The sequence below is a fragment of the Acipenser ruthenus genome, chromosome 45 (genome assembly GCF_902713425.1).
Source record: "Acipenser ruthenus chromosome 45, fAciRut3.2 maternal haplotype, whole genome shotgun sequence".
Taxonomy (NCBI): domain Eukaryota; kingdom Metazoa; phylum Chordata; class Actinopteri; order Acipenseriformes; family Acipenseridae; genus Acipenser; species Acipenser ruthenus.
In genome coordinates this window covers 7,954,433-7,967,169 of record NC_081233.1, presented here as the reverse complement: position 1 = coordinate 7,967,169, position 12,737 = coordinate 7,954,433, and the positions used below count along the sequence as shown (strand labels likewise).

At 45.7% G+C, this 12,737-nt stretch overlaps 1 protein-coding gene across 4 annotated transcripts; it reads right to left on the bottom strand.

Annotated features, from left to right (window-relative positions):
- Window positions 1–698: 698 nt before the first annotated feature.
- LOC117401135 (bridging integrator 2) lies at window positions 699–12,609 on the bottom strand. Of its 4 annotated transcripts, XM_059013503.1 has the most exons (12): window positions 12,295–12,592; window positions 12,060–12,177; window positions 9,985–10,138; window positions 6,403–6,483; window positions 5,097–5,151; window positions 4,532–4,626; window positions 4,307–4,402; window positions 3,927–4,034; window positions 3,677–3,762; window positions 3,233–3,308; window positions 3,061–3,143; window positions 699–2,490 (listed from the first exon to the last, which is right to left on the bottom strand). In XM_059013503.1, the coding sequence occupies exons 3-12, from the start codon at window positions 10,063–10,065 to the stop codon at window positions 1,584–1,586; spliced, it is 1,668 nt and encodes a 555-aa protein (XP_058869486.1). In that variant the 5' UTR covers window positions 10,066–10,138; window positions 12,060–12,177; window positions 12,295–12,592; the 3' UTR covers window positions 699–1,583. The 4 variants fall into 4 exon arrangements, with proteins under 4 accessions (XP_058869486.1, XP_034769949.2, XP_058869487.1 ...); XM_034914058.2 differs by having other exon boundaries at window positions 12,060–12,593; XM_059013504.1 differs by lacking the exons at window positions 12,060–12,177; window positions 12,295–12,592 and adding an exon at window positions 11,525–11,669.
- Between the last annotated feature and the right edge of the window lie 128 nt (window positions 12,610–12,737).

Below are 12,737 nucleotides of genomic sequence, written 5' to 3'. Positions count from 1 at the left end.
GTATTGAATTAGCTGGCTCTCAGATCTCCAGTACAGTACTGAGTTCTCTATACTAGACTGTATTGAATTAGCTGGCTCTCAGATCCCCAGTACAGCACTGAGTTCTCTATACTAGACTGTATTGAGTTAGCTGGCTCTCAGATCCCCAGTACAGCACTGAGTTCTGTGCACTAGATCTATAATCTATCCCCAGGCTGGATGCATAAAAAGTGCAAAGAGCGACCAGAATTATCCCGGGTTTAAAAGGCATGTCGTATGCAGACAGGCTAAAAGAACTGAATCTATTCAGTCTTGAACAAAGAAGACTACGCGGCGATCTGATTCAAGCTTTCAGAATTGTAAAAGGTAGACAGTGTCGACCCAGGAGACTTTTTTGACCTGAAAAAAGAAACAAGGACCAGGGGTCACAAATGGAGATTAGATAAAGGGGCATTCAGAACAGAAAATAGGAGGCACTTTTTTTTTTTTTTTTTTTTTACACAGAGAATCGTGAGGGTCTGGAACCAAACTCTCCAGTAATGTTGTTGAAGCTGACACCCTGGGATCCTTCAAGAAGCTGCTTGATGAGATTCTGGGATCAATAATATACTAACAACCAAACGAGCAAGATGGGCTGAATGGGGCCTCCTCTCGTTTGTAAACTTTCTTATGTACAGACAGATATTGTTTTCTTTAAAAATGGACCAAAAAATGGAATACCAGGTATTACAGTTGTATTTTATTTTTTCATACATTTATACTGTATATAAAAAAAGTATGTTTAAAAATTTGTGTTACAAAAGCTGAACTTTAAACATAAAAATCACAGTTTGATAATAGTACCACATTTTATACACTAAATTGCATCAACATGCTGGCTCTCAGATCCCCAGTACAGCACTGCGTTCTCTACACTAGACTGTATTGAATTAGCTGCTCTCAGATCCCCAGTACAGCACTGAGTTCTCTACACTAGACTGTATTGAATTAGCTGGCTCTCAGATCCCCAGGACAGCACTGAGTTCTCTATACTAGACTATTGAATTAGCTGGCTCTCAGATCTCCAGCAATGAGTTCTCTATACTAGACTGTATTGAATTAGCTGGCTGTCAGATCCCCAGTACAGCACTGAGTTCTCTATACTAGACTGTATTGAATTGGCTGACTCTCAGATCCCCAGTACAGCACTGAGTTCTCTATACTAGACTGTATTGAATTGGCTGGCTCTCGGATCCCCAGTACAGCACTGAGTTCTCTATACTAGACTGTATTGAATTGGCTGGCTCTCAGATCCTGAGTTACCTCTTACCTACACTACACTGCACTGTGTGGAGTGCTCTTTCTCCACGCAGTTTGATGCTGCCACGCTCGGGTGAGTTTAGGCGTCAAGCAAGCTGAAACCAAGCTGCGTGGAGTCTGGCTGAACGCACAGGGGAAAGGGGGAGCTTTGAGAAGCCGGGGGGTTAGCTCAGGGCCTGAGCAGAGGTGTGCGTGTGTGTCTGCATGCGTGCATGTGTGAGCAGTGCGGTCTGGAGAGCGCACTGTTAGTTAGTTCATGATGTGAGCGAGGAGGAGGAGGAGGAAGCCGTTGTTTTCTTTCTACCTCAACTCTCTTGCTCTCCGGAGACAGCCCCCCCGCCTCCCTCGGTCTCCTCCTCCTCCTCCCTCTCCTCTTTGGCCCCGTCTCCCTCCACAGCCCCTGAACTCTGCCGTGGTTCAGAGCCAGACTGAGCCTCGTCCTCCCCTCCTTCCTCACTCTCCTCAGGGGAGACTGGGGGACTCTGCCCAGCCTCTGGAGGCTGTTCCTGGGTATCAAGGCTCTCCGAGGCAGGGTTGGAGACCGGAGGCACGGAGGCAGGCGGCTCCTCACTGGGTGGGGTGTCTGCACCATCCCCTGGGTGCGTGGGGGTGGCCTCGCTGAGTCGAGACTCATCAGGGGGGGCTGCGTTCTCATTCAGGGGGTCGGCTGAGCTGGAGGCTGTGACCTCAATGGGTTCAGTCTCTAGGGAAGCTGTGGTTTCGCTAGATCCAGGCTCAGTGGATACGGTGGTTTCGCTGGTTCCATTCTCACTGGGAGCTGTGGTTTCGTTGGTTCCAGTCTCACTGGGAGCTGTGGCTTCGCTGGTTCCAGTCTCACTGGAAGCTGTGGTTTCGCTGGTTCCAGTCTCACTGGGAGCTGTGGCTTCACTGGTTCCAGTCTCGCTGGGAGCTGTGGCTTCACTGGTTCCAGTCTCGCTGGGAGCTGTGGCTTCACTGGTTCCAGTCTCGCTGGGAGCTGTGGCTTCACTGGTTCCAGTCTCGCTGGGAGCTGTGGCTTCACTGGGTTGATCAGCGCCGGGCTCTCTTGTCTCCGTGGGCTCGGTGGTTTCATTGCCTTGGTTCTGCTCCTCTGTGCTGGAGGAGACAGAGTCCTGCCCGTTCTGGTTCTGGCTCTGGTCCGGACTGACCTCAGAGGAGGTGGACGGGTTTGCGGGACGGATCGGAGACGAGATCATCACAGAACCTCTGTTACTGTTGGAAGAAACAAGGGGTCACAGCAGGGTCAGAGCACTGTTTAACACAGCGGCACAGAGCCTTCGTTCACATTAGAAATACTACAAGAAACTTCAAGTGAATTCAAGTTGCTTTTAATATGTCTAAATGTATCACTATTCATATTGAATAGATACCTCTACCATACACTATCATTAGGGTTACATTTACCATGGTTTACCATGTTTTTAAATAGGTTTCATCACACCTCTTTGTGCTTTACAATGCTTCCCTATGCTTTACCAAACTTCTGTGCTTTACAATGCTTCCCTGTGCTTTATCACACCTCTCTGCTTCCCAATGCTTGCCTGTGCTTCCCCATGCTGTCCCTATGCTTTGCCATACCCCCCTGTGCTTCCCCATGCTGTCCCTATGCTTTGCCATACCCCCCTGTGCTTCCCCATGCTGTCCCTATGCTTTGCCATACCCCCCTGTGCTTCCCCATGCTGTCCCTATGCTTTGCCATACCCCCCTGTGCTTCCCCATGCTGTCCCTATGCTTTGCCATACCCCCCTGTGCTTCCCCATGCTGTCCCTATGCTCCTCTCACCTGGATACTCCCTTGATGATGAAGACCTTGTCAGAATGCTGCATCTCAAGCTTGGTCATCACATCGTACAGGTCATGGTTCAGCTGGACAGGAAACAACGAAATCAAAGTTTAAAAACGAAGAGAAAACAAAAAGAAAACCACTGAACCGTCTCCCACCAGCAGCGTCTCACCTTACTCATCTCTTTGTAGAAAATATCCCTCAGGTTCGAAATGTTCTGAAAAACCGTCACGTAGCATCCAATCCGACTGCCAAAAAAAAAAAAAAATCTACTTAACAGGACTTTAATATTTATGGTTCAGTAAAATCACAAGCTAAACCCCAAATAAGACTCCTATTGCACAGCAGTGTCACAGGGAACTACATATTACACTGCCATGGGTACATTTCACAGATGATAAAACAAACAGAGACACCCTCACCCCCTGAGAGCATTCGCTTGGCTGATTCGATTTTTAAAAGTAGGTTTAAAACAAAACAAAACAAAAAAAGTACCTTTCTGATTTGGTTTACTTTTAATAGTTCAACGCATTGTGATAACTCTTACGAAAGACATTGCATAAAAAACAATTTTATTGCATTGCATTGCATCATGTACACAGGCTGTTCCTCTGACCTGTGATAGAGTGCTGGCAGCTCCTCCCTCAGCTCAGTATTGATCTCCTCAAACACGCTCTGCGCCTTATTGAACTCCTCCTCTGCCTGGGGGGGGCACAAAGAGAGAGAAACAGGAGAGCGTCAGAACCATGCAACCCCCCTCCCCCCCCGTTACCCTCGACGCACACACACACAGAGCTCCCGAGAACCAGCGCAAGCCCTCATCAGGGGACACGCTGCAGCCCCCCGCTGTGCTGCCGTGTCGCTACCTTGCTGAGTTTGGCCTCGTCTTTCTTCTTGCTGTTCTGGAGCGCCTCCAGGTGGTGCCGGGCGCTGTCGTAGTCCACCAGCTTCCTGCCGCGCTTCGCGACACGCTCCTGCGAGGGGGAAGAGAAGGAGACATTCAAATGGATCTGGATCTGTATGCAAAAGCTCCTGGTTCAAGATCGAAGCTCTAAACTGGTCCAGTTGAACTCACGGTTTGGGATCAAAAACAGGTCTTGACCCCATCCCTGGTTGAACCCAGTTTTCAGGGAGTGTGAACCGTCCCAATGTACACAGAGCCACACGGTCACCCTAGCCATGGTCCTGTTGGTTCTACTGGACCATGGTTGGTTCTACTGGACCCGCCTGGCTCGGACAGACTCACCTTGACCTCGGGGAACTGGCTCACGTAGGTCTCCATGGTGCGCACTGCCTGGTCAGCCAGCTTCTCCTCAAAGTCATTCCACAGGAGGTCATCGCTCTAAGCAACGAGAGGCGGGCAAGCCGTGAGAACATGCAAGGAGAACACGCTACACACACACACGAGAACACACAACGGCATCTCAGCACTGCTGGGCACGGCAGATCTCAGCCCGGTCGAAGCTCTGACCTCCATGATGGTCTTGTGCTCGGGTTTGCCCTCCCAGTCCGTCTCGTACACCTCCTGCAGGGACTCGGACAGCCTCTTGGAGGCATCGTGCATCCCTGCAACCAAACAGAGAGCCTTAAATACAGCGCCAGGGATGGGAATAAGACTCCTGTTGCACAGCAGCTTCACCCGTTCCAGGTTTTACTAGCAGCTTGATGAGCAACAGCGTATACAGCTATGGTCAAAAGTTCTGCATTACCGAGAAGTTTAGGATTAAAAAAAATAACCCTATATGAACATCATTTAGATCTATTCTTTAACATCGTCTACAGGAAACCATAATAGTCACGCAGTATTTCATGTTAGATTTCGATTTTTTTTTTTTTTGCAATTTGTCAGTTCTCCACTTACTACCAAGGCTGAAGATATTTTGTAAGTAAGGGTTCTGTGGTCAATACAATCCCCAGACCTAGTCTTCCTGTAAATCATTTGCTGTCGCCAAAATTTGTGCTGGCACTGTGTGCGTTTTGTTTCCGTTTTGCTCTACTGAAAGGTCGAGACTACAGTATACACAATGTATAGTTACCTTTCACAGCGCTGTAGTAAGACTTTAAATCCTTGAGCAGCCTGCTGCCTTCATTCTGAAAGGAAACATACAAGGAGAGGTTATAGATCCTCCATAGCTTTTCACTGGCTGAGAGAATATCACAGCCAACAGAACTTCAGACACAAGAGCTGGATTAACTACTTGGCTTGATTGCAAACAGCGACAAAGGTAAGGGAGCAGAGAAATACTGTGGAGCTGCAGTACTCGAATTCATCAGGACAGACCATGCTGGTAGGAAGCAGGTGGTAGAAATGAATTTATTTAGGTATAGCAGTGGCGTAACTTTGGTTTCAAAAGTGGAGACTGTAGCTGGAGTATATAGCAGTACAATTAAAAATAAATGTCGTGAACTCCCTCCTCGGCGGACAGGAGGGGGTATCGAACAGCCCCTCTTCGACAATCTCATCGTTCAAATAGAAAATCTTTTATAGTGCCGAGATCATAGGTATCGGGAAATGGGATCACCATTGAGAAATTTCGCAATGAAAAACGAAATCTCGTAAAAAATAGTTCTTTACTACCAGGCTCTGCTTTCGATCGCCCACAATGCATTGCATTCCAACGCTGCCTCAGTTGACTGCCATTTCCACTGGGTCCCAGTGGAGACTGTAATACCGACTAGTGATTGTAGGTTCTAGTGCTGCTGCAATGCGATGGAAATGCGATGGAAATGACGCCCACGAGGGTATATCAAGAAGCAACAGTTCTGTCTGCAGCAGCGCTGTAGAAAAGTGTTGCTTCACAGGAAGGTTTACGAACGTCACTTCAATGCGGGTGTCAAAACCACGCCCTGGGGGATCGTGCCTCCAGCAGCGTGGAGCTGCACGCGAGCCAGATGATAGAGATGACAAAGTAAAAGTTTAGGGGAGTGCATATCTCTGGTGCTCGGCAGTGGACAGGGGTTCAGCTGGCTCGGTTTAGGTTTCCTCTGTGGCTGCGGAGCACCAGGGCTGTTTCCAATGATAAGTTGGAAGTTTCAGCAACATGGTACTGTAGCTTAATCATACGGAAACCAGAAAGCCAGCCACAGACAGGAAACCAGCAGAGCTCCGAGCTTCCAACCAGGAGTCCACTGGGCATGAAAAAACATTTTAATAAATGACAGCTAGCAAGCCCTCTCATCCCTGGCACAGTCAGGCTCAGCTGGACAGAGAGAGCGAGAGGTGAACTCTTCAGAATTCTAAGGTACAGCAAAGTCAAGTGGACTAGAGTCTATTCGACTTTGGGGTGCGAGTGTTGGCTGAGATTCGGAGGGTGATGGGAGGCTGTGGCTTGAAGGAGTTACCTGCTGTTTGATGAAGCTCTGGGAGCACTGCTCAAACTGCTCGTCCTTTGTCTCGACGGTCTTCCCCAGCTTCTGCAGGACCTGCAACACAAACACAAGGTGGAGATGGGAATAAGACGCCCATTGCAGAGCGGTTTGATCCACTCCTGGTTTTACTACAAGTTCAACAAGACAGACATCTGAACCTGTTTCCTATACACTAGGGCTAACCAAGCTCACCATAAAACTTAGAACGGAAGGGGGAAAGCGCTATGAAATAGGAGTCTTATTTCCATCCCAGACTTCCCACCAAACTGATTAAAAACACGACATCTGGTCCAGCATGCAGTAGACTCTACTTGTGAAGTTTCTGTGTATTTTGGTGTGTTTGTACATGAAAAAAAAAAAAACACGCTGCAGAAAGAGGAAGTCTAACCAAACAGGAAGTGTGCGGACGACAGCACTGTCGCTCAGAGCGGTTTTGAACAAACTCATAATCCTGAAGGTGCTGGCGCAGCATGGAAACTCCAAAATAAACACACGAAAGTGCTGTTTATACTGCGAGTTAAATATAGGGCTTTTCCTGTTAGTGCATCAATAATTTCTAAACCCAGCCTCCCACATGAAAATAATCTGTACAATACTAATGATGTACCAGAGTCAGGGTTTAACTCGTAAGGTGTAACAAAAACGAACACTATTCTTATTTTATATGCTGTATATCTCTCTATCTATCTATCTATATCAATTCATGAAACAGGAACGTGGTTTTCGCTATTGCACATGTTATTTTTTTGCAACAATAATTTGTATTATTATTCATTTATTTATTTTATTTTCATACGGTTGATCATTTGAAAATTGTATAATTCTTGCCCGTCAAACAAGAAATTACCGGATCAGAGTTTTAAAGAATACTACACAATTACTACAGTGTGTTAAACTATACTATAGCATACTTTAAAGAATACTACACAATTACTACAGCGTTCTTTTTAGACGGACAGACATGCTTACCCATCACCACCCTGCCCCCGGGGGATTGCAAAACAAGAATCTGGACGATCAGAATAAAAGAGCCGATTTTGCAAAACGCTCCCCGACGAAGCTGGCAGCTGCAGTCCTGCCGACCATCAAACCCTACTTCCTCGAATCAAGAAATTCATCATGAAATGAGGCTGCTGTGCAAACTGACACTTGCGATTAACCGACAATGGATTCCAAAATATAAAAAAGCTGCATCTCCCTGTTGCATTTCAGTTTCAGTCACAATGGGCAAGACAGCCGGTCTGACTGCCCTTGAAGGGGACTCTATTCCATTGATCTCAATCAGGGTTGGGATCAGTTCCAATTCCCGTTCTCTTTTAATCAATTCCAACACATCACTGATCAATATTGCAATTAGCAGCATTCTGTTTAAATGAGCTTCTCACAGGAGTGGTAAGAAATGACTTCAATTGAAGTCGCTGTCAGTCAATTAAAACCGGCTTCAAATGAAAGCAACGGTTATTCGTGTCTGGAAACGGATTTTAAAAAGGAATTGAAAAAAAAAAAAAGCAATTTATCATTCCACTGTTTTTCCCTCATATTGCAGACAGAAATAAACTGAAACAAAAACGTCTGTGAACTGCGAGCTGTTTGATTTGTGTAACTCTGCACCCTGTATTAATGACTGGAGCAGCAGCTGTGTTTAGACTCACCACCGTTCTGGTCTAGTGCATATACCCAGAGGTTCCTAAAGCAGCTCTGCTGAATCAAGACAAGCTGCAGTTCTTTCAAATCTAGTTAGCAGCGACCAGCCAGCTGCAGAACACTAACTTTCTGGGGTTAGAGACTGAGCTCTCCGATTTAATCTGCAGCAGCAGCTGTGCAGGTCGCTGGCCGACTGTCGTTCACTTAGCAAATGGGGGGTCACCTTGTGTAAAAAGGATAGGAGGCAGGGGGTCCTCGTTTTTATCATCATTGATGCATGAGCCCTTATAAAAAGTTTCCCCTGGTAAATTTGCACAGCAGTTTTCCTACACTAGTTTATCATGGTCTGTCCGGTCTTCACATGCTTTACTACACAACTCCCTGTGCTTTACCATGCTTTCTTACACTTTGCTATGCTTTTACTATGGTGGGACTTTTATAAGGGTTCTGTTTTGATAATGCAAGTGTCTTAAAATAACTAGCAGCAATAATGCAATAGCAAATGTATAGTGTGTTAGATCCTAGCCCAGAGCAGCATAGCTAGTAAACGACAGCTGTGGGTGAGAAAGCGATTCACACTTGGCGTGTGTGCTGGCTGACAGGCTGCAGCTACAGAAACAGCCTCAAAGAGATGCAAATAAGACTCCAGTTGCATAGCAGTTTCAGCCATTCCAGGTTTCACTGCCAGTTCAAGAAGACACACCTGAGATTGTTACCTCTACACTGATCAAGCTCGTAATAAAACCTGGAATGGGTGAAACTGCTCTGCAACGGGAGTCGGATTTTCATCCTTGAGGCTGTTTCTGTTGCAGCAGTAGCAGCACTCTCAGCCGGCACACACGCAAAGTGTGAATCGTTTTCTCTCCTGCAGCAGCAACACTTCACAAGACTGAGAAATACACACTTTATTATTTTTATTATTATTGAGAAGTTTATTGCCTCGTAATCTCACACTCATTACATCTGTTCAGTCGGGGCTTTTTGTAAAATGCATCTACAGCAGAGCTTCAGAACAACATCCCTAACACTGAGATCAAGCAGCTGTCCTTTTCAAAATATTCCCAGAATTCTCTCCGTGTTCTCTTAAAGTACCTCCTGCTGCTGCAAGCGGAGAGAGGAGGGGCGTGCCGTTTTTATTCACAGAGTGAGCAAGAAAGCTCAAGGAGGAAGCGTCGATCTGCGACGGAGCTCGATTCGAGGGAGTATACAATTTTCTGAGTCGCCCGTTTTTCCAAAGAACCCTGACTGTACGAGCTGCTGCTTGTGAACCGTACCGGGGTTCTGTGAAACGGCACACAGCTGCTTGCTGCGTTTAAAAACACAAAGTGAAACGGCAGCACTTCCTGAAACCGCTCTCTCTAAACACAGCAGAGAGGGCAGGATGTTGACACTGCAGGGGCAACGGGGTTTAGGGAAAAGGGAAAAAAAAACAACTATGCAACCCGTCTCATTCAGCCCCTAACGCAGGGCACTTGAGCCCTTTACTGCTCATCGAGTACCACACTAAGGTGTTCTTGATTTTCAGTTGAAATATCGGTCAAAATGCAACAAAACAAAAAGCAGCCTTCAGCATGCTTTTACTGCACTTCACAGCGCTTTGCATGATGTACCGTCTCCCAGTGCCCTTGTGAATCACACTGCTGAAGCCACAATCCGAAACGTCTGTCTGCTCGAACCTCTAAATGCTCGTCTGTAACCGACTCCTGTCTTAAAACTAGAAGAAAAATCGGAACACAACAGAACTAACTCAAGATCTCCGAACAGGGAAGCGAATAATCAAAACGAGAATCCTCCCCCTGGGTTTCTTGGCTAAGACGTGGAACAGAGACCCACCCGTCACCTGAGTGTATTCATTCCTGGACAGGCAGGAGCAGCCCCTCTCCTCATTGCTCCCCCTCGCCCCCCTCTTACCTTCTCCCGGCCTCGGCTCAGTTGTTTCTGGACTCGTTTGGCAAAGAGCCCCGCTCCCGCGCCCGTCTTATTCTCGGCCATGTTTCCAGTCTGCTCGTCTTCCTCTGCCTCCCTCCCTCGCTTTTTCTCTCTCTCTTACCCTTTTCTCTCGACTCTGTGGTTTTATACAGAAAGCAGGGGAAGTGAGATCTGTCAGCGCAACGTTACAGTTCGCATCCGCTACCCCACCAGATAGCAGCTCAGCAAGCTGTCCGAAGATTGCCTCGTCATTTGCTTAGCAAATCTATATATAAATATATTTAAAGACTACAGATACACAAATAGCTAAATTGGAAAGACTCCACTAAGCTAGCATGCACTTGTTTTGCGTATTGGAAACTGAATCCCTGGCCAAAGCTGCCTCTTTAAAGACGGTTTCAGTCAGAATAGGCAAGACAGCTAATTTGAGAGATAGGCCCTTAGAGGTGGGGTTGATCAGTCACCTCTCTGTGGTTATTCAGGGATTACCTCTAAGCGGTTAATGGTCCAGGGTGATCCCCCAGTGCTGTAAATGGCTCTATACAAGACTGATCAAAAACCTCTAATAAGTCACCCGATCTGATTGAGAACAGTCGATGAAATGGATTATCAAGGAGAATCATCCCATTGGAATGGGTCAGTAGGTATCTACTAGCCTCCCAACAGACAGGGTAGGTCGGGATAAAGCGCTTAATGGACGTCGGATGTAGCAGCCGCTAGAGGGCGCTAAAAAGCAGAGTTGAAATAATAGTAAAAATTCGGATTAGGGGTAGATATTAGGTTTAGGGGTAGCGGGTAGATTTAAGGGTTAGTAGGTACCTACTGGCCCATTCCTATGGGTTGATTTTTGCTTGATAACGTCCCATTGAATCGACTGGTTGAAATCAGATCGGTTGAAAAAGCACACCAGGGCAGACACTGTTTTTAATGACCCAACCAGGCTTGGGGTCAAACTGTTTGAGTCCAAGTCCAATTCCACATTTAATCACAACGCTGGTCAAACTTGCAACACTCCCTGTTAAAATGAGCTTCCCACAGTGGCAACAGATTAATTGAAGTCACTGTCTGTCCATTAAATTGAGTTCAAATTAAAGCAATTGAAAAGTCACTCAACAGTTATGTCTCTGAAATATCAATTCCAATGCCGTTGAAGGAAACTTGATCTAAAAACGGGAATTGGAACTGAAAAACAGGAATTGACCCCCCAACCATGTTCCCAGTGTTACTGTCTGCAGGCAGAGGTGTAGAAAATAGACCCCAGAGAGCGCTTCAGAAACTAGCACGGCGCTCAGCGTGGCCTCACGCTTTCACGGGCATGATTCATTAATTACAAACAGCTACAAACGCACTGAGACAATCTCTGCCACTCCAAATAGAAAAAGGAACATGCAATCTGGCAATGAGCCAGCGCAGCCTGATAATATCGCGGCATTTGTATTTACTCCCTTAAAATAAAGACTCACTCATCAAATATCGCTTTTCTTAACTACGCAATCATTAACTAGTGTGCTGCATTACTCACAGGATCCGGCAAAACCACAGCGTCACCTCCACACCCTACAGGTATACAGAACTGAGAATGGAGCGCCAGACTGAAGCGTGTACAAACATGCATGCGCAGCGTGATATACCACAAGTATATACACCAACACTACACCCCTGCTTCTTAACATAATAAATCAAACTACAAGCATGACTCGTCAGTAGTTATAGTTAATAGATTAATGACTAGAACGTCTATGCTTGTTTGTACGGATTTACAGCTATATCTGTGTATTATTAGTCGTGGTAGTATTATTAGTATTAGACATCATTATTTTACTTTGTACTGTGATATTTTACAACAATTGTAAGTCTACTAAGAAATAAATAATACTTAGTCGAAAAATTAGGGTTAAACTTACTAACTGTATTACTACGAGGTCTGATACTAGGTCTAATTCTAATAATAATAATAATAATAATACTTATTAATCGTCGTAGTATTACAATTGGTATTAGACTTATTAGTATTAGTGGTAATATAATTGATACAAGTTACAGGAAAGCGTGCTCACCCGAGTCGCACACAGCGTGTGAATTATCCAGCCCAGCTGTAGTACGTGTGTTTGAATGAAGGCTTACAGTGGAGCGGCGTTCATTATAACGACGAGCACAAGCGATCGCCGGGTGAAGCTTAAAGACAAGAAATGACTTATTGCGCAATTTTTTTTAAAAGGAAGTAAACATTTAAAATGACTAAAGTCGTTTTACTGTAATACACAGAGTCGTCGGTTGAGTTTTAAAAACCACCTGGCAGACAGTCCTGCGGGAGGTGAGGTAACCTGGCGGTTTGCAGATCGCAAAACACGATAACAGATTGTTCTTTCAACTAACGTAGGTATGCATGTTTAATTATTGAATGTGTTGATTTTTCATGTGCTCCGGAGACCGCTGCTAAATTATCTTTACAACTGTGTTCAGCTGGAGTTCATTATTTATTTCCCAGTTCCTTTTATTCGCGGTATGGCTGACAAATCAGCAGGTTATTTTTCTGTGTCTTTTAATTCACTTGGACATCTCGCTGAATAAATATATTGGTACAATTCAAAAGAGAATCGCCCTCAAGAAAAACAAACAAAAAAAAACTAAAATATTAATTAAAACGCTGTATCGGCGGCGTAGCGGTCTCCCAGTCACTACCCTCTTGTTTTGCTCCATTTACCCCCCTCAGACGCCTTGCTTATAAAATATCT